The 19,837-nt window shown below is 37.5% G+C and overlaps 1 protein-coding gene across 4 annotated transcripts in view; it reads left to right on the forward strand.

Annotated features, from left to right (window-relative positions):
* Positions 1–16,064, forward strand: part of PTPRC (protein tyrosine phosphatase receptor type C) — a 75,753-nt gene extending 59,689 nt beyond the window's left edge. For all 4 annotated transcript variants that reach the window (XM_064720279.1, XM_064720280.1, XM_064720278.1 and 1 more), the window contains 20 exons: positions 128–324; positions 2,008–2,068; positions 2,732–2,840; positions 3,669–3,700; positions 4,870–4,985; positions 5,520–5,610; positions 5,707–5,783; positions 6,012–6,048; positions 6,453–6,550; positions 7,423–7,548; positions 8,951–9,108; positions 9,490–9,625; positions 10,166–10,315; positions 10,759–10,849; positions 11,195–11,328; positions 12,169–12,303; positions 12,617–12,739; positions 13,157–13,335; positions 13,989–14,124; positions 14,881–16,064. In XM_064720279.1, the coding sequence (XP_064576349.1) occupies positions 128–324; positions 2,008–2,068; positions 2,732–2,840; positions 3,669–3,700; positions 4,870–4,985; positions 5,520–5,610; positions 5,707–5,783; positions 6,012–6,048; positions 6,453–6,550; positions 7,423–7,548; positions 8,951–9,108; positions 9,490–9,625; positions 10,166–10,315; positions 10,759–10,849; positions 11,195–11,328; positions 12,169–12,303; positions 12,617–12,739; positions 13,157–13,335; positions 13,989–14,124; positions 14,881–15,153 (2,459 nt within the window). In that variant the 3' untranslated portion in view covers positions 15,154–16,064. The remainder of the gene's footprint in view (positions 1–127; positions 325–2,007; positions 2,069–2,731; positions 2,841–3,668; positions 3,701–4,869; positions 4,986–5,519; positions 5,611–5,706; positions 5,784–6,011; positions 6,049–6,452; positions 6,551–7,422; positions 7,549–8,950; positions 9,109–9,489; positions 9,626–10,165; positions 10,316–10,758; positions 10,850–11,194; positions 11,329–12,168; positions 12,304–12,616; positions 12,740–13,156; positions 13,336–13,988; positions 14,125–14,880) is intronic.
* The last annotated feature ends 3,773 nt before the right edge of the window (positions 16,065–19,837 follow it).

A 19,837-nucleotide genomic window follows, 5' to 3' on the forward strand; every position in this document is an offset into this window, starting at 1 on the left:
ATTTTTAAGCAAGAAAATATATGAAGTTATTGAGAGAAGACAGGAAACAGACATGAGCACATACAGCTTGAAATGTTGAGCTTGAAATGATGAGAATAGAGCAAGTAACCCTTTTTTTTGTCTACAGTACCAGAAGAAGTGAAGAACGTTAAAGCAACATTGATAGATAATAATGCTGTCCATATTACATGCAAAAACCAAAGTGTGTTTGGACCATATGCAGAATTTATATTGATTTGGGAGAATGATGAAGAACCTGAAAAGAAAAGCAAATGTGAATTTAAAAGAGAAAATCTCCTTTACCTGAAAAACTATACATTTAAGGTAAGTTAGCTTATTGCATTAAAATATATAAAATATTGCTGCATTTTCACTGTGTAAGTATGTTATGCTTGATTTTAGGGGAAAAAGGTAAATTTGGTGGCAGAGAAGTAAATTTTTAATATATAGGCCTCACGTATAAAAAAGTAATTATTATTTTGGAACTAAAATGCATAGGTGCCTAACCTATCAAGCAATCCCTGGTGTGCTATTCCACATAGGTTCTAACAGCAAGAAAAATTCAAGCAGAATAGATTGTACTTGGCTCATAAGATTAAAACACTTTCTTGAGTATGACAGATATTTTAGTTTTTAAAACATATTCCATTTAAAGAATGAAGATTTTTGGTTCTTCAGGGCCTAATTAGTGTAAAGCAGTTCAGATCCTTTTGCATGCCATTACATCAGCCTCTTACAAGCCAGTCCTTGTGTCCATACAAAATATAGCATCCTCTGTTTATGCCTTCACTTTGCTGCAATTTTCTGTCAGCCGTTTCACCCTTTTGAGGTTGCCTGCAAAACCAATGGTCTTGTGTGATTCCCTTAATATGGCCAGTAGGAATATTTCTTATATCCTGATAGCTCCTCTCAGTTAAGTTTAGGCAAGAAAGTAACCAGTTTATTACTTTTAGGAAGCAGTTTCGCTTATTCCCCACAGTCTTTTCCTCCTTCTCTGACTTGACCTGCACAAATGCAGTATCAGGGAACTTGAGTAATCTCAGTTTCATGTCAATATTTTGTCAGGCTTTTTCCAACAGATGCTGCTCAGAGAGCTTTATATTTGAAAAATTACGATGTGGTCCTGTAGGAGCAAAAGATCCTTGCATTGTCCCAGTAGCACAGAACCACTGTGCCATTTAAAGGTTTTTGTTCACCACTTTCAGTGAGCAGTTTTCCTTACAGGAGGAATTTGTTTCTGCACCTCTAAATCCTGGCTTCTGCTTTGCAGATATTTTGCTTAATTCTTTCCCAAAAACTGGAGAAAGCCTTATGGGCTTAGCTGGTAATGAAAAGACTCTGGTCAAGTTATAGGAAACTCACAAGGAAAAAAAAACCCAGTGTGAAATATTTGACTGCAAGCTGTCTTTTAGACCTGTCAGGAATTTCCATTAAAGAAATATAAAAGATCAAATAAATATTAAATATATGACAAAACAAACACAGTTGAACAATGTGTTTTAACACCATTTAAAGTACCCAAAAGTTAAAGATGCAAGAAAACACCCTATTTAATTAAATTTCTATTAATTACCTACCCATACATAAATTTGAACTAACACCATCAAATTCAGTGGACTATTTGTATATTTACTACTGCAGCAAATGAGGTTTTTATATATTGCACAGTTATTTTTCAGATTTAAGAGGCTTAATAAAAGATAAAATTGATTTTACTTTGAGATGCATCTGTTTTTTATTTTTTAAAGTGTGTTTCCTATTTTTCTAAATTCTCTTTCCTGTCAGCTCCGTATTTTTGAATCCAGGTCTTGCTGTAACTTGGGTAGAAACCTGAGCTGCACCATAAATGTCCATACAGAGATTGACAGCAGACACTGCTGTCAATGATGTTGTCAATAGAGGGATGAATTTGAAAAATCCATTTTAATTTGTTTTTTAAGAATTGTATGCAGAAATTTTTACTTGTTATATCTGAACATCTCTGTTATTGTCACCCATTACATGCAGATCTTTGTCTTTAATGGCGAACACAATGGGACAGCAGTGGTGGGGAGTATAAAAACCAGATGTAAGTAAATATGTACAGCATTTTTCCCTTTTGATTTTAGCATAATATAAATAATATAAATTGTCAATTCAGTTAAATTATTCCTAATTAAAAATCCAAACTTCCTGTTTTATAGTTAATATTTGATCTGCATTTGAAAAATATCCCCATTCAGTATTAATGTAGCAGATCATGTTGACAAGTCATTAATCATAACTCAGAATTATTACACAGCTGTGGTTTCTTCAGGAAACATTCAAATGCAACTAGAAAGTAATTTCTCTGACTGACATGATTCACTTTTGGATGATTTTCCTGTGTTCGGATCCTGCATTTCAGGAGCTGAACATCTGTGACTTGGCAGAGGTTCCCAGTTCCCAGATCAGGAACAGCTGTGAGCTGAACTGTACAGGTCACACAGAGCAGGAGACAAGCACAGTAATGCTGAGCCAGTGAGTTGTAGCATTTTGGCAGGTGGACATGGAGAATTTAAGGGAAAGTTTTCTTAATGAAAACATAAAATTCCCTCCTCTACTTTGGTATAGCAAACTCAAACCTGTTTATTTTTTTTCTCTAAAAGGACCCCAACCCAAAAATTGATGAGCACTGGTTCTAGGGAGTATACAGGTTTCTTTTTTTAAAAGTAATTTTAAAATAATATATGTAATTTTTTTCTGTTGGTAGATAATTCTACAGCCTTGATTATATTCTTGCTATTCTTGATCGCTGTGACTGTAATTGCTTTAATATTGGTTCTGTACAAAATCTATGATCTTCACAAAAAAAAGCTTAGGTAAGCTTCATGTTTGTCTCCTTCTCTTACATAAATGGAAGGGCCATGGGTGTGGCTTTGGTTTTTCCACAAGATTACACAGTGGGTAATGACAAAATGGTACAAATTTGATGTTTCATTAAACCTGGGAAAAGGTATCCTTTTACCTTTAAATCATTTTAAAAGAAACTAATTTTTTGGTGTTTGTCAGCAGAACAAATATAGCGAAATAGATTTAAAATCTCACTGCTCTACCCTTGTTTGGGGTGCAGAACAAAATTACTTGTCCCTAGTTTTGTGAAAAAAAAAATCACAGATATCTGGAAAACATTTCCTTCATGATTTAAATCAAAAGTAATGAAAATAATCCACACTTTCTTGGAACTCTTTTAAATACTTGTTCACTCTAAACAATAGCTCAGGGAGGTGTTGTTATTACAGTGCCCTCTCGATGGCTCAGCAGCTCTGTAGCACAGAGGATGGCAATAGAAGGATGGCCATTGCATTCCCTGATGCCTGTGGCTACTTAGCATTTCAATTTCCTGTACTTTGTGTATGTGTTAGTTTTCTGTCACTAGCAAGAGAAGAGAAGATGGTGTGAGCAGTCACTTCAGTGAAGAAAGTAAACACATTTGTTGTAGGTGAGATAGGCAAAGTCATGCAGGCACTACAGGTTTTTGATGTGGCCACCTTGTTTCTCTGCCTTGGGGCAGGAGGGCAGGAGGACAAGGATCCCAAGCACCTCTGCATAATCCCAGGTGTAGAACTCTTGTTTCACTGATTTTATTAACTTATTATTATGTATATCTTACTAGTCAAAGCATTTACAGGTGCTTTTGCTTCTTCCAGCAATTCTTCGGAAGGCGTGAACCTTGTTGCAGGTGAGTATATCTATATATTTAGCAATTCATATTTATTTCCATTTAGCAAATGGAAATAAAATTAGGCTCAGGTCTTGCTACGGACTTTGGGTTATTTGCATTCTAGGTTGCATATACAGATTACAGATATCAAAATGATAACACCTTATATGGTGGACAAAAATACTTCAGTAAATACATAAAAGAAGTATTTATACTTGAGTGAACTGAAAGTTCATCAGTGTTTGAAAAATTCTTATTTATTAGTCAATTAAAAACCCAGTTAGTTATCCCAGACAATGTTTGTGATATGTTTAACAGTGAGAATAAGTCCAGAATAAAATCTAGTTTAAAATATAATTCCCCTTTTCTGTGCACCTTTTTCCAAAACAAGAGACTGAACACTAGCCAGTTATTTTTTTTACTGAAAAATTTTGAAGGCTTTTAAATCCCAAAGACTGAAAATTTTGTGCGCCTTTTTACACAAGATTTCAAAACCTGTGAAGAAGGACATGATCAGTCAATACCAGAAAGTTTCAAGAAAAAAATAATTTGGAACACTAAAATTTGCAGCAAATAAAGAAAGCATTAAATGGAAAGTAGGACTTAGTTGAAATTCAAATCCATATGCTTAGACACAACTTTTCAATGTAAATGAAAAATTAATATATGTCTAATAAGAGGTGTTAAAAGTTGTTCAATTGTTTGTTTTTTTTTTTCATTCAAGATGATATTGCAGATTATTACAACTCAGAACACAGATTGGAGAAAATGTGGAAAGTTAGGTGATGCATGTGGTTCTGTTTTAATCACTGACAAAGACTGAGCAGAACTGAGGCAGAAGGCAAGGCTGTGGGACTGTTGTGGCTGCTGAGGTAGTTGCTGTGCCCTGAATATGGCAGTCACCATTTTGTGCAAAAGTATTGATGTGCTGTCCCTGCATGTGACCTCCTCCAGAGGTGTCTCCAGTCAGGCAGCAGAGCTGGAAAAGTTCTCTTATTCCCACAGCCTGTTTGCTCACAGCTGCCTCAGGCAACACCAGTTTTATAAAAATAACTTGGTGTATCCAAGCTAAAAGAAAGAGTTTAGTTCTTTTGTTCATTTATCTGGCAGTTTTAGAATCACGTTTACTGAAGTGTAATGAACATTTTCAACATCAGTAACAATAAACATTTGACTTATTTACACAGTTAAAGATGATGACAAGCAACTTCTCAATATAGAGCCAATACCCTCAGAGCTATTGCTGGACACATACAAGAGGAAGATTGCAGATGAAGGAAGGCTCTTCTTGGAAGAATTTCAGGTTTGTCATTCACTCAAAATATACCACAGGTTTTTATCCAGATGGTTGGAAGAATTCCATCCCAGAGCATGTTTGAAGTACATGTACTGTTGTATTTATACTAGTTAGAAAGAAATTATGTAGAAAGGTCAAATAGTATAAGTTAAGGTCAAATAGTCCTCAGTTAATTTTGCTACCAGTCTCTCCCCATTGTAAGATGAAAATACTCTTTTTTTTCCTGAAGGTGTTCTTCAGCAAAAGTATAAAGTATGCAGTCTAAGTACCTCTCATCCTAAAGTGCCTTTTAATACATATTTTTAAAGTTTTGTCTTACTGCATAGCCATGGGGATATAAATAATATTTAATTGTGGAGATATATACCAACTATATTAAGGAGAAGGTTTTTTTAAACTTTAGATATAAGAAATGTATGAAGTAATATCTTATGAGGTATAATGTTACCTTCCAGATTCAGTAATTCCAAATTATTTCCATATTCATTTGACTATTTTAAATCTAGGCTTAACTAATAAAATAAATTTTGTATTTTACAGAGTATTCCTAGAGTCTTCAGTAAATTTTCTATAAAGGAGGCCAAAAAGAGCCATAATCAGAACAAAAACCGTTACATTGATATTCTTCCATGTGAGTATTTGTAATAATTTTAACATGGTTTATATATGTTTGATTTGTCACTGCCTTGAGATAATATAATTGTTTTGGTTTAAATGATTTAAACAGATGACCATAACCGTGTTGAGCTCTCAGAGATGCCAGGAGATCCAGGATCAGACTATATCAATGCAAGTTATATTGATGTGAGTGACTTTTACTTTAAAAAAGTCTTAGACACTATGGAAGAAATCCTGTAGGCTGTGCATTTGAAGCATCAGTACCTTGGAGGATTTCCATTGGGGTTGCTTTCACCTTTGTAATGTATTTGGTATTATTGAATTGTTGCATATTGAATTTATTTTTAAAGTTGCAAACCTTTTATATTGTAGATGCTTTTTTTCTAAAAGTTGATAACAATGTACTTCTCACAGGGCTTCAAAGAACCAAGAAAATATATTGCTGCACAAGGTAATTTATAATCTTATTCACCCATTTTTTTAGAGTAGTAAAATCCTATTAGTAATCTTAAAGGAAAAATTAAGATCTGACATTTTGAAATTTAATATGACAAACTAGTCAATGAGTTTTTGCTTAGGGAATTTTGTGACAATTAATAAAGGGTAGTTTAAAGACAGTTTTCTCATGTTATATGATTTTACACCAGAAGTTTTCAGATTTCATAGCTATGCACTAAAGATACAGATGAGAGTTTTCAAATGCCGTAGCCTAGTGGCAGCAGCCATAATGAAATCAAGTGTGTGACTGTTTTTTGTATGATTTCTGGTTAGCTATTCAGATTGCCTGGCTAAGCATGAAGGTGTTTTTCCATGTGGCTGCACTCTGAAAAAGTCCCTTAAATTATCTCCTTCTAGGCCCCAAGGATGAAACCACAGATGATTTCTGGAGAATGATCTGGGAACAGAAGGCAACCATTATTGTCATGGTGACTCGCTGTGAGGAAGGAAAGAGGGTGAGAAAGATCTGTCCTTCCCTCCTTCTATTTTCCCTCCTTCTTTTTCCTGAAAACCAAGTGGATTGCTGTGCTGTGCTGAATTACATACTCTTCTTAAGTACTTTTTTTTTCAATCTTTGCTGTTCTCTCATTGTGGCAGAACCTGTGTTGGAAAGCATGCCAAAAGAGTGTTGCCTTATGAATTACCAGTCTAACCTGAAAATATCACTTTAGTCACAGCAGTATGTAGCAGAGGGTGAGCTTCCAAATTATGGCTAATTAATCCAGAAAAGGGCTCATGGTAGAACTGTAGCTCCTCAAAGATCTGTCAGAAAAGGTATGGTTTCTATTTTTCTCCTGTCTATTCTTGATAATCTGGCAGTGCTCTCAGTAGATCCTAGAAAGAATATTTTAGCTCTGTTGCCTTTTTTAAGTGGATGGCTGGGTGCTTCTGGCCTGCTTTTGTTCCTTATTCCAGGTACAGCAGGAAGAAGGGGAACTGCTGTTTTAACTGCAGTTAAAGATGTTGACAGCCTGCAGATCTACAGCACACCCAAGCTGATGTTATAGGCAGGCAGGAGCAGCAACCCTCATTGAAGACTGAAAAACAAGGCATGGAAGTAGCTGCAAATATTTCTCCAGCCATCAGGCAACAGTAGCAGTCACTCTTCATTGTTTCACTAGTGTACAGGATTTTTTTTTCTGCACTATACATCTGAAGTTAAATACCATGGCCATAAATTTCAGGTCAGAGACCTGAGTTGTTGGATATTTGGAATTGAAAAGTTGGAAAACTGAGTTGCCATTTATTTTAAATTAGGTTTTTTTTCTAGCTTTCAGTTCTCTGCCACATCACCACATCACTTACTTTACTTTATCTCTCTTCACAGAACAAATGTGCCCAGTACTGGCCATCAATGGAGAACGGGACTGCAACGTATGGGGACATCATTGTGAAGATCTATGAAAGTAAAACATGTCCAGACTATGTCATTCAGAAACTGCACATCACAAATGTAAGTTGAGTCAAAAGTGTGAGACTGACTGGAACTGGAGTGTCAATTTGGAGTCTGTATTTTAAGAGAGAAGAGTCAGCGCTCAGTGGAAGATGCTCTGCTGACTTTCCTAAGCATCATGTAGCTTAAGGGAAAACTTAGACGTAGATGTAATTTTTTGCAAGAAATATGAGTTAGATATATATTTCCCAACTTCAAAAGGTATTTTTCCTTAATCCTCTGGAACCTGTATTTAGGATTATACTATTAATATGCTGCCAAGTGGTAAAAATTAGTATATACACTGTGGAGTATTTATATATTTAGTTTGTTCTCTAACACAAAAAAATTGCTGCTTTGTGTGTATCTCAGCATAACCCTCTGCAACTACAATCAGTGCAACTCATTGGTAACCATCATTTCCCCTTCTGATAATTGTACAGTGGGACAATCACAAATTCTGGTGATCTCAAGTGTGTTTATAAATATAAGTGTTTTTAAATCGCCATTTAGAAATGTGTAAAGTCATTAAGGGTGGTTAATTGCTCTTTTTCACACATCTGAAGTCTATGTGTAATTGAGAACAAAATTTGCCATCAAAGGCTAAATGCTCAGCTCAGGCCCTTTGCAAAAAAATTTCAATGATAATAAATGGAGCCTAAATCATAGCTAAAAGCATTCAGACTCAAAGAGTAAATCTGCTGGCAGATCTTCAGCAAAGCAACAGAATCCACCCATCTTGATTCATGATTACAGCTGGAAATACCTATTCTGCTGTCTCGTATTGCATTAAAATTCACTCAGGAAGTGGTCTGATTAAAAGAAAGCTGTAACTTTGTGTGGTCAGTGAGCAGATCAGGATGTTAAAAGTTACCTATTTACAAAGACATTACTCTGACCCTTAAGAAATGAAGGATTGCAGCAGGTTGAGGGCTGATATTTTTAGAACTGTCTGCTCTTTGTTCAGCTGACATCATATCAATAAAGATAAAATGGATATTGGTTGGGGAATTGAAGAGTGGTTCATGGCAAGAAAGTGGAGACTTCTGTAGTTCTGGTAGAATAGTGATGTGTAATTACTGAAACCATGGCAAACAACTGCATGAATAGCCACAACTGGATAACTCAACTATGAGTAAGAATTTTGAGGTTAATTAATGGAAAAATGCCTGTACAGGAGTATGAAATCTTGGCCAGTAAACAAATGTCATTGAGGGTTTTTTCTAATTTAGTTTTATAATCATGGTTATCAAAATTTATGTCCTTTCTTTTAGTCTAGCAGCAACATACCAAAGTCCACTCAATAGTCTCATGCTTTGGGCTTTAGTCTAGTCATTTAGATTTATGTATACATCTGTATACACATACTAATTTATATATAGGTTGATATATATTAAAAAAAAACACACTTCACTTTTTCTAGGGAAGAGAAAGGACAGCTGGAAGAGATGTCACTCATATCCAATTCACAAGCTGGCCAGACCATGGAGTCCCTGAGGATCCACATCTCCTTCTCAAACTCCGACGCAGAGTTAACGCCCTCAGCAATTTTTTTAGTGGTCCGATCGTGGTTCATTGCAGGTAAATATACATTATTCTTTTAAAAATTTGGTAATGTTAAATGACTGTAATGAAGCTATTCAGAACAGGGGTCTGGCAAAAGTCTTTGTCTGATCCCAGATTTTGTGGGATCACTTTAAATACTTGAAAATGAGGCAGTAAAAGATACACCAGGCCTGTTTTTGAAGGATATGAAAGAAATTCAGGTTGATAAAACCTGAGGATACATAGACTTTTGAAAAACAGCCAGATCAATGTTGAGCTGCTCTGGCTATAAGCACCATATTTGGCCATGTTGGCCTTGCTTTCACTGAAAGATACTAAAAATGCCAGCTGATGATTGTTTGTGTTGCCAATCAATGGCATTGCCTGTGGATAACCAAGTCCCTCTGTGCACGGCAGTGCCGGCGTTGGGCGCACGGGGACGTACATCGGGATCGATGCCATGCTGGAGGGGCTGGACGCAGAGGGCAGAGTGGATGTTTATGGATACATCGTGAAACTGCGCCGGCAGCGATGCCTCATGGTCCAAGTAGAGGTATCTCCCTGCAACTCCTGTCACCACTCTCCTGGTCTAGGGCTTCAGCAGTATTGCTCACAAGGGCATTGCTCAGTTCAGTTGAAGCTGTTCATAGAAAATACAGCTCTGAAAAGTATTAAGAGGGAAAAAAACTTCCAACATAATTTTTCGATTTTAGGAACTGCAACTCTTTAAGTTCATACTTTAGAAGAGGAAGCCAAGGAGAACAGCTTTTTGGCATACAATTCATAAATGCAAAACTGAGCTTACAGAGTCAAACTGGATTTTAAAAATTCTAAAATACCTCTGCCCAAGTGCAATTTTCATATGAGTTGAGTACAACAAAAGTTATGGACTGATGCATTGCATGTTTTTAACTTATTTCACCATTTTAAAGTTTTAACATTTGAATTTGATATCTGTTTAATATTAATGCTTAATATTAATAACACTTATCACAGGAGTAATAGCTTTAAATAATGATTTTAAAAAGTGTTATGATTTTTTTTTAAATCTTTAATAACTTCATGTGTAAACTCTTCAAATGGGAAACACCAGTCACAGTACATCCTTATTCATCAAGCGCTGGTGGAATACAATCAGTATGGAGAAACAGAGATCAGTCTCTCAGAACTGCATTCCTCCCTTAACAATCTGAAAAGAAAAGACCACCCGAGTGAGCCTTCTCTGCTGGAGGCAGAGTTCCAGGTAAATAAGCTTTGCATTCCAGTTGCCCTTCCTTCCCACTTATGTTAAAAATGGCCTTGCACAATAGTCATGAGCTAGAGAGATACCACAGGTAATAGATCATTTAGGTGCTATTTTATTTCTCTGGCACAGAAAGTTTCTTTACCTTCATGAAAAAAAGCTGTATGCTAATGAAGCTTTATTTCTGCTTTGGTATTAATATATTTAAGAAGGATGGAGCTCACAGAATGATTACTTGTGTGTGTGTTCATGATTTCCTGTGCCATTGTACATGATGTAGCAGGCATTTTTAAACGGTAGTTCAGATGTTACCAGAGTTTAAAGAACTAAAGTAAGAAGAGAGGCACTGAGAGAAGAAGGCTGCATGTGAGAGTCCTGAGGGGAGACAATGATGTCAAGAACCATTTCAGTCGAGTATAATATCAAATATCCTCTTTCTTCAGCGATTGCCTTCCTATAAGGGGTGGCGGACACAGAACATTGGGAATCGGGATGAAAATAAAAGCAAAAATAGGAATGCCAACTCAATTCCTTGTAAGTATTTTCCATTGCCTTATTTTATCTATTTTCTTCTATTAGAAAAATTTTGAAAAAAATGAGCAAATCACCTTATAGAGTAGTATTTGATTAGTTTTCTGAACACTGTGAAATTCTAAACTTCTTGTAGTGATTAAAAAAGAAGAGATGATTTTTTACCAAAGTGAATTATTGGGAATGTTTATTTCAAACGAGGTGGCCTTGGTTCTGCAGTTTATTGTGAAAGGACTGGCCTTTTCTATTCCCTGGCCCCCACAAATGCCATACCCAGGGCGTGTGCTGTGACAGCGACCCTTTGTCTCACACAGATGACTTTAACCGGTGACACTTTGTCTCACACAGATGACTTTAACCGAGTGCCCATCAGGCACGAAGAAGATTGCAGTAAGGAGGCTGAGCATGATTCAGATGAGTCCTCGGATGAGGACAGCGACTGTGAGGAATCCAGCAAATACATCAATGCTTCCTTCATAACTGTATGTATTGAGAGGATCCACTATAGGAATTTCACAAGCTTTCAGGTCGACCTCTTACTCTCTTGTTGGCATCACAATAGAAAAGAATTTAGTCAAATAAGGGAGATGGAACTGAGGGCTGATTGGCAAATCCATCTATGTTTAAAACCATTAGCCTTCACCTGGCCTCATGATAACATATATTTCCATTAGTGGGCATCTGTCTACAGGTGGAACCAGATTAATATTGTCCCTTTTAGTGAAATATGACTATAGTTATTCACACAGACCAAACCCTACCAGTGAAAATTGGAGCCAACAGTTTTTTGGTATCATTATATATCCAAAGAAGAACAATTATTGGTCGTAAATGAAGTCACTGATTTTAATGGAATCACTCACTAAGTTCCATTTATCTGAATCCTTTGAAATGCTGCACAGTTTAGATACCTATTCAGGGTAAATGTATCTTTATTTTTAGGAAGCTCAGTGTGAATTGACTGGTGTACCAACTTTGTATGGTGTAAACACAATTTCTTAGTGGCAAAATGAAATGGCTGTGTAAACAGAATGTTTTACCCCTTGAAAATATGCTTTTCAAAAAATGACAGGGTGAGATCTCAGCCACTGCAGCATCAATATATCTTGTTGTAAGTCTGAAGTGATATTCTTAGGAGGACTGAGGTTAGTGTCATTTGGATAGTAGAATTCCTGTAAGACCAATTCCTACTGTGAAAGGCATGTTTTCCCTATAAACAGACAGCATTAATTCATTTCACAGGGTATTCCTTAAATGATGAGTTGTATTGTTTGACAATCATATTTCAAATTAATTGAAGAAAAAAATTATCTCTTTTATAGGGTTACTGGGGTCCAAAAGCCATGATTGCAACACAGGGACCACTGCAGGAAACTATCTCTGACTTCTGGCAAATGGTGTTCCAAAGAAAAGTCAAAGTCATTGTTATGCTGACAGAGCTGAAGGAGGGAGATCAGGTGAGGGCATTGTCTGCACACTGACGCACTGAATATCCTCTACATGCAAACAAAACACTGCACTGCACTCTCTTGTTCCCTTGCTCAAATGTTTTCCATAGGGTGAGGAATTTGCATTTTCAATATATTTTCCCCTATCATTTACCTACTTAATTTACTTTCTAACTAATTTTTCAGGGAAAAGTGTATGATGCTATATTTTAAAATACCACAGAACTCCTTTAAAGTCAGTACAGTCTCTAAGTGCACGTGGAAGGCAAAGTAAAAAAGGATTTAAGTGCTAATCACTGACTTCTACTTTTATCCATTTTAGGAACTCTGTGCACAGTACTGGGGAGAAGGAAAGAAAACGTATGGTGGCATAGAAGTTCAAATGGCAGATGTAAACTCTGGTCCTAGCTATACCATACGTGCATTTGATGTTGCACATCTGAAGGTGAAAGTTTCTTTGCTGTTTTCAAGGAGGTTTTAAATTTAAAAGTAAATTTATAAACTTAGCCTCAAGAAAGAGAAGAAACAGTTCACTCTGCAGTTCTAGGAGCTCCTGCTCTAAGAAATGGAAATATTTTTCTCTTCCAGACCAACAGTAAATCATGAGAAATGCTATAAATTATCTCCAGTTTTCTGTTTAGTGAGTTGCTGAGATGGTGGTAGGGGAGTCTCAGGAGATCAGCTGTCTTTTGTACTTTGAACAAAGCTTGGATGTCTACCTACCTCATATTCATGAGGCAGAAGTATCACCCTGCAGGTCCTCAGGAACATAGTTCTTCCTTTGTTAATCCACAGCAAGAGTTACTGTGTGAATCTGTATTTTATACTGAACATTAACCACATCTCCACTCCTGTTTTGCAGACAAAAGAAACTCAGAAGGTGTATCAGTATCAGTACCATCAATGGAGTGGCTGTGATGTTCCAGAAACCCCCAAAGATTTAGTCAGCATGATTCTCAATATCAAACAAAAACTTCCAGCTAGACCAGTCACTGAGGACAGCAGGAGAACCCGCAGTGTCCCACTGCTTGTCCACTGCTGGTGGGTCTGAATTCAGCACACACATTCACCTAGCTCTAAGTTCTGGGTATACATAGCAACCATCATTTTGGGATGCCTACCTTTTCTCACAAGCCCTTCCGTGTGTCTGGAGACTCAGCTCTCCCAAGAAGATTCCTTGAATTGCTCAAGCTTCGCCTTTTGGATTGTAGTGATGAAAAGAAAGCACACTTTTCTTGGGCAAGTGTGGGCACACAGCAGGTGCTATGAGCAGCTCCTCTTGGCTGGTGCACCTATTTTGTGCTAGGTCAGAGTGCACTTGCAGGACGTACTAGTGAATATCCAGTAGGGTTTTTAGGATCATCTCTCGCTCCAGGATAGAAGTGCACTTTTCTAGGATCATTTCCAGGAATAGCCTTGCATCCCATCAAAACCAGAAGATAATCCTGCTAACAATAGTTGAGACTGTAAGTCTCAAATTTTGAATTTCCCTCTTCCCTTAAGTGGTACTTCAGGGATAAATTATGTTCTGTGTGAATCCTACATGTATACTTAATTGTGACAATTTCAGTCCAGTAAAAAATACTTTGGAAATATAATTCAGTAGAAAGTTTTAAAAATGTATCTAACATTTAGTCAGAAGACTTCTGATTTTACTTTGTAAATTTACATGTGTATTTTGCATCATCTTCTAGTGATGGATCACAGCAGACTGGTTTATTTTGTGCTTTAATGACCCTTTTGGAAAGTGCAGAAACAGAAGAAGTAATAGATGTTTTCCAAGTAGTAAAATCACTTCGTCGCACCAGGCTGGGAATGGTCTCCACCTTTGTAAGTAAATCATATGAATTAATAGAAAAAAAAAAGACATTACTTACCATGATCACTAATATCCCCATAACCTTGGGCATAGGTTTCTGTATAGGGAGCACTGATTCTAATCAGAACATTCACACTCCACCATTTGGGCAGCAGCACTTGCTGATAGGAATGAAGGAGTCTGTGATATGCAGAGCTGCAGTTCTGTACTGCCTTTGCAAAGGGTGTACAGTATCAAATTACAAATGGCATAAATTGCTGTTCCTACAGGTGGTTCATGATGTACAAGCAGTGTCCTTTCTGCAGCTGGGAGATGAACTCCATGTGCAGGCTGGCAGCCACTGACTGTTTTGTTTAGTCACTCCAGAGGAACTGTGGCACACTCTGTGCAATTACCACAAACCAGACCTGGGTGTCATCAATATGGACAGGTTATTACATGGCCTTCCTGACTCAGTATAATACATGTTATTTGCAACTTAGGTACTCTAAAAAACATATTTTTGGTACTTTATGAACCAAAAGGGCACTGAGTGACAGCTTGGAATATCTGATGCAGACAGTTTCAGAGATGTTATGTACACATGAAGTCAGAATAAACCATAGGAACGACGCTCTCTATGCCAAAAACTGTGGAAGTGCTTCATATGCAGTCTTGCTTGTCCAACTACATGCTACATTTCTAAAATGTAAGAGGAAAAAGAAAGAAAGGATTAATTCTTGGACTCAGAGCATTCCATTAACTAACTTCTTCTCTTTATTTTTAAGGAACAATACCAATTTCTGTATGACACCATTGCCAGTACCTACCCTGCACAGAATGGACAAATAAAGAAGAATAGCCAGCAGGAAGATAAAGTTGAATTTTGCAGTGAAGTAGTAAAATCAGATCAGGAAACTGATTTGATCACAACTGATCTTGCCCCACCACCGCCAGAGGAAATTGAGGCACCTGAAATATGTGATGGTTCTAAGGCTGCAGATAGCACTAAGGGAACAGAAAGCTCTACAAATGGCCCCACAACTGCAGTTCTAACTTAGAGCTAGGTTAAAAAAAAGTGCTTTTTTGCCAGCAAAAAACTTAAGCAAAATGGGAGGTATAAGATTTCTTCTTCTTCCCACTTTTTTTTTTTAATTTTAGTTATTTTTGGTTTTTGAAAGGTACAAATTTAAAGGAATACTTGAAACTTGTAGAGAGTGACAAAGAACTGTGGAATTTTAATTTTTGTGTAGATTTGCATTTAATACTTCTTCAGAAATCTTCACTGTTTTTTACTTTTCCTTTTAAAAACATGTACAGTTTAATACTATGCTGAGGAGCGCAAAGCAAAATTTTTTATTTCTGTAACAAGGAGGAAAGCAACTCAGAACATGATTATTAAGTTGCAAGAACAGGTCTATCCTCAAAACTACTAGCAAGTAAGTGAACCTATAGGTAAGCATATATTCTAGTATTTCAGGACTAATGAGAGCATTAATAATACTCGTGGGACTTGTGGGAGTTTGCCAAACAGTTTTAAGAGTTTATAATTTACATCATGTGGTAATTCCAAGGAATTCTGACTTACAAAGGATGTGTAAGTCCTCCCATATCAATGCAGAATAGAAATTTTTGCATTTTTCTAAGTGTCCTCAAGGTGTCCTTGTTGCTCCACATATATTAATCTGATACTCCTATAGGAGTTTGGAGATTGGCATTTGATCATTGAAATGGTTCTGGTGGAAAACACATCCTGTTTACTCTTAGAGCTTAAAATACTGAGTGCTTTTATATCTGTTTCTTATGCTTACATTTATTTAAAGGACTATTCCATGAATGCCTCCAACCTCTTTTCAGAATTGAAAAATACTTTGATAATTATATGTGTAGATTTTAATTGGTACAGGATATATTTTTTCATAATGATGTTTTGTATGTTACAATTTTGATATTTTTACTATTTCTTGCTGGATTTTAGCCAACTGTTTTTAGAGCAAATAAAAAAGTTAATTAACAGTTGACAAGATTAAAATTATTTTGCTTTTTAGTACTATGCAAACTGATAATTTACTTCTAAATGTATAAAATTTCATGCTGTCCCATACATGGATAAAATTTACAAATGTCAGTAGGAAAACACATCATTTAATTCTTCTAAAACTGTGTGTGTGTATCCAGGTAAGTGTCATGACTCTCTCAGAGCAGAGGAAAGAGGCTTCATTTTATTTTGCTTGAAGCCATCAACAAAATAGTCACGCAACAGATTCATTGCTCCAAGTTTCTCACTGCTCATTCCTAATTTCTCATTACAAAACATAATTGAAATCACTTAGAGAGCTGTGTAAACAACATGTACAGTCACACTTGGTTAAAGCCCTGATTTAATTGTGCTGTTAGCCTAGATCAAATATATCATTCACAATTATCAGCTCAGCCAAGTGCTTGCTGGCAGCCTTGCTTCAGAAAGTGGCAGCAAGCAGACAAGGAGCAGGGGGATTCCCCTTGGCTGTCAGCTGAACTCCCTTTTCAGCAAGGAGTTGTGTTAGGTGATAAACAAACAAAGCTGAAGGGGTCATGTGTGGAGGGACTACATGGGACGATAATCTAAAATATACTGCAGGCCCAAAATCTGTTAGCTAGTTTTAGAGAACCTAAAAATAAAATTGTAAATTTAGCATACCTTGAAGATCAAAAGTATAAAGACCCTTTGGTGCAGACTGGTTCACTGGTGTTCATTGTATGTCAGAGAACAATAAATTTCTTTCCCTTTGTTTAAGATTTGGCAACTGTAAAACCTCTCACTTAAAAAAGCTAAAAAGTGAGTGCTGCTGTCTAATGTAAGGCTGTGGAGACAGAGACTAGTCACATTTTTAAAAATAACTGAAAGTGTTTCCCAAATCAAAAATTACACCACACGTTTCTTGTTTTAAATCTGAGGGCAATCATATACTTCAATTCCTTGAGAAATGATTTGTATGTTTTTTAGGCTCCTGCAACACTTAGGCTGTAAAAGCCTTGTGTAATTATGATTTATTTAATTTTTTTTCTAGAATGATTTCAATGTACTTTTGCTGGTATTTTTTAAAAGAGAAGAATGCCAAGTTAACTCTTGACTTCTGCATGAACTTTGAAAGAAAAATCCTTAACTCTGTTAAATTTTCCTTCATGTATGTCTTCATTATTAGAAAAATGGAGCTTTACACTGAAACTGCCCTCATGTGCTTACTGTGAACCACTTTTGCAGTAAAGTTCCTTACAGTCACAAGGAGGTAAACTGAGCTCTTGGATTTTAATTATTTTCAAATTAAAGAACCTATTGTAGAATTAAACCTCATTAAATCCCAGTTCAATGACTGAAGGAGCCTGTCTTAAGTTTAGAAGTTTAGAAGTTCTGATTGCTTGCAGGAACTCTCCATGGGTGTGCCAGGGATGCTTTTTTGCCTTCTGTATTGTCCTTTGTTTCCTGAACATCCATGAGGGGGTGACACAGATCTTGCAGAAGGTGGTCCTTATGCTGGATGCTGCACAGTCACTTGGCTGATTCACTTGAAGGATTAATGTTACATTCCCCAGGAACATGGTAAAACATTTTACAGGTGAGACACGAACCCTGAGCTAGAAAGCTTTGCTAGGAACTGCTTTGGCTCTATCAGGGCAAGAACAATAGTGTAGCTCACTGGCTTTGCATAGCCTGAAAGTTGAGAAACAGTCTCAAAGTAAGATGAAAAAAGTTTATCTCATGAAGTGCCAGTAAACCACAGAAAATATGCTAACCACTGCCTCAAGCTGAGCAAACCCCTCTTGGAGAATGGTTTAGAATCTGAAGTCCAGGATAAAAACAACTAAGCAACTGATGAGCTGAGAGGACTTTGAGCAACAAATAAAGGTAATCAAGTGCTAATGTGACCAGAGGGACTAAATTTCTCCCACGATTTTCTGGGTAGATGCTGACATAAATGTGGGCATGTAAAAATTACAGTGCTGTGATAGTGGAATCCAGTGTGGGAAGATGGGGAAGAAGGACCTTAGAGTCTACACAAGATTCTGCTCTCAGGTAACTGCAGTGAGGAGTGAAGTGTGAGTGTGTGCTTTTGTTTAGCTTTTTCCTGTTTCTCATGCTCTGGAATGAACAAGGCAGTTACATTAAGACTTTTCAGAGGCTGAACATTATGATGCAGCACAAAACAGGGCCAGCACACAGAGCCCTGGCAGTCAGGGTTCTGGGAGATGGCAGAAACCGTGCTGCTCTCCCACAGCCCAGCAGCCAGTGCTGGATTTGTGCTCCTGAGGGGATGTTTGTGCCTGCTCCTTTCCCCCACACTGGTGCAGACAGTGTGCACAAACCCGCTCTCTCCACTTCGAGCCGGCTGGTGCTGCTGCAGCACACGCTCCGGCGGCACTGAGCTCACTCCCCCTGGGAAAGGGAGGGCGTTCTGCCCCTTGCCCCCAGGATGGGCTGGGTACAGCTGGTGGCCACAGCAGGAGCCGAGGGTCGGGGCAGGCCTGGAGGGTCCCCACCCGTCCCAGCCGTGTGCTCCGGGTTACCCCGAGGACACCCCCTGTGCAGGAGGGCTGCTGGGGGAGTGAGGCAGGGACTGTGTTCTGGGCTTTGCTGCAGGCCAGGAGAGCTGGGTGGAATAATCTGGTGTGAGAGGCACAAACTGTGCTGGGTAGTGGGTAGAAAAGGGAAGAAAAATCCTGCCATCCCATTGTGAGCTGTTTGTTTGTGTGAGATAGCAAAGAAAGTAAAGTGAGTGGTGCCTCCAGACAAGTGTTTCATTAAGCAAGAAGTTGTATATTTAACATTCCACAGAAAAACTATCCAGCACCAATGCTTATCTCTTTGACAAGGAATCTTACTTCTGTAAAGGCCCAGGTTTTTTTCTGACATGGTACATTCTACAGATTGCCTCTAAAATAAAATCAGAAATTCCCTGAGGGCTCTACACAGCTGTACCACAGCTATTTTTCCATATGTAAAGCAACTGTTTGCCAACTGTTTGCCAAGGACCAGTGTGCTGGTTTTGGACTAGGGAGAACTACAACAGAAGAAAAGGGAGTTTCAGTTACAGAATACAGAACATTTCTGGGTACATCAGATCTGCTTCAGAAAAACCTCAAGCCTTTGGATAAATATAGTCCAATTTTTTGGAAGGTACGGCAACAGAGAATATTTTATACAAAAGCCCAAGTCAATCTGTTTTTTCAATGTAAAAGGAAGGAACATGATTCCAAAAGTAATGTGCAAGTAGATGCTCAAAGATCTTCTTTATAGTGATAAAAAAATTATTTAGGAAGGATACTTACTACAAATTATAGTAAAATATAGCTTTAAATATTTTTAGCTTTGCATAGTTATGTCCTGAGACTCAGAATTGCCAGCATCAGCAATGCATACTGTTACTAAACTTTCTAAAATTAAGATAATAAATCATTTTCAGAGGAATAGGCATAGATCTACTTACAGCTGGGTATCTCTTCAATCCCACATCTGTGTAGTGCCCTGGCAGGCAGTACTAACATAGCCATAAGTGTGACTGTCTGACACACAGAGGGACAAATAAAAGGAAGTTTATTTTGGATCAGTTTCAGCACTCAGACTCCAATTTTTCTTTTGGAGATGAACCCCCCGATAGCCTGACCTTGCCTGGCAGTCAGCTGGGAGTCAGAGCTCGCACATGTCAGTGCTGCACAGAGTCCTTGGGGCGACCCTTGTGTATTTCCAGAGCTTCCCGGCAGGCTGTG

The sequence above is a fragment of the Zonotrichia leucophrys genome, chromosome 8 (genome assembly GCF_028769735.1).
Source record: "Zonotrichia leucophrys gambelii isolate GWCS_2022_RI chromosome 8, RI_Zleu_2.0, whole genome shotgun sequence".
NCBI classification, from domain to species: domain Eukaryota; kingdom Metazoa; phylum Chordata; class Aves; order Passeriformes; family Passerellidae; genus Zonotrichia; species Zonotrichia leucophrys.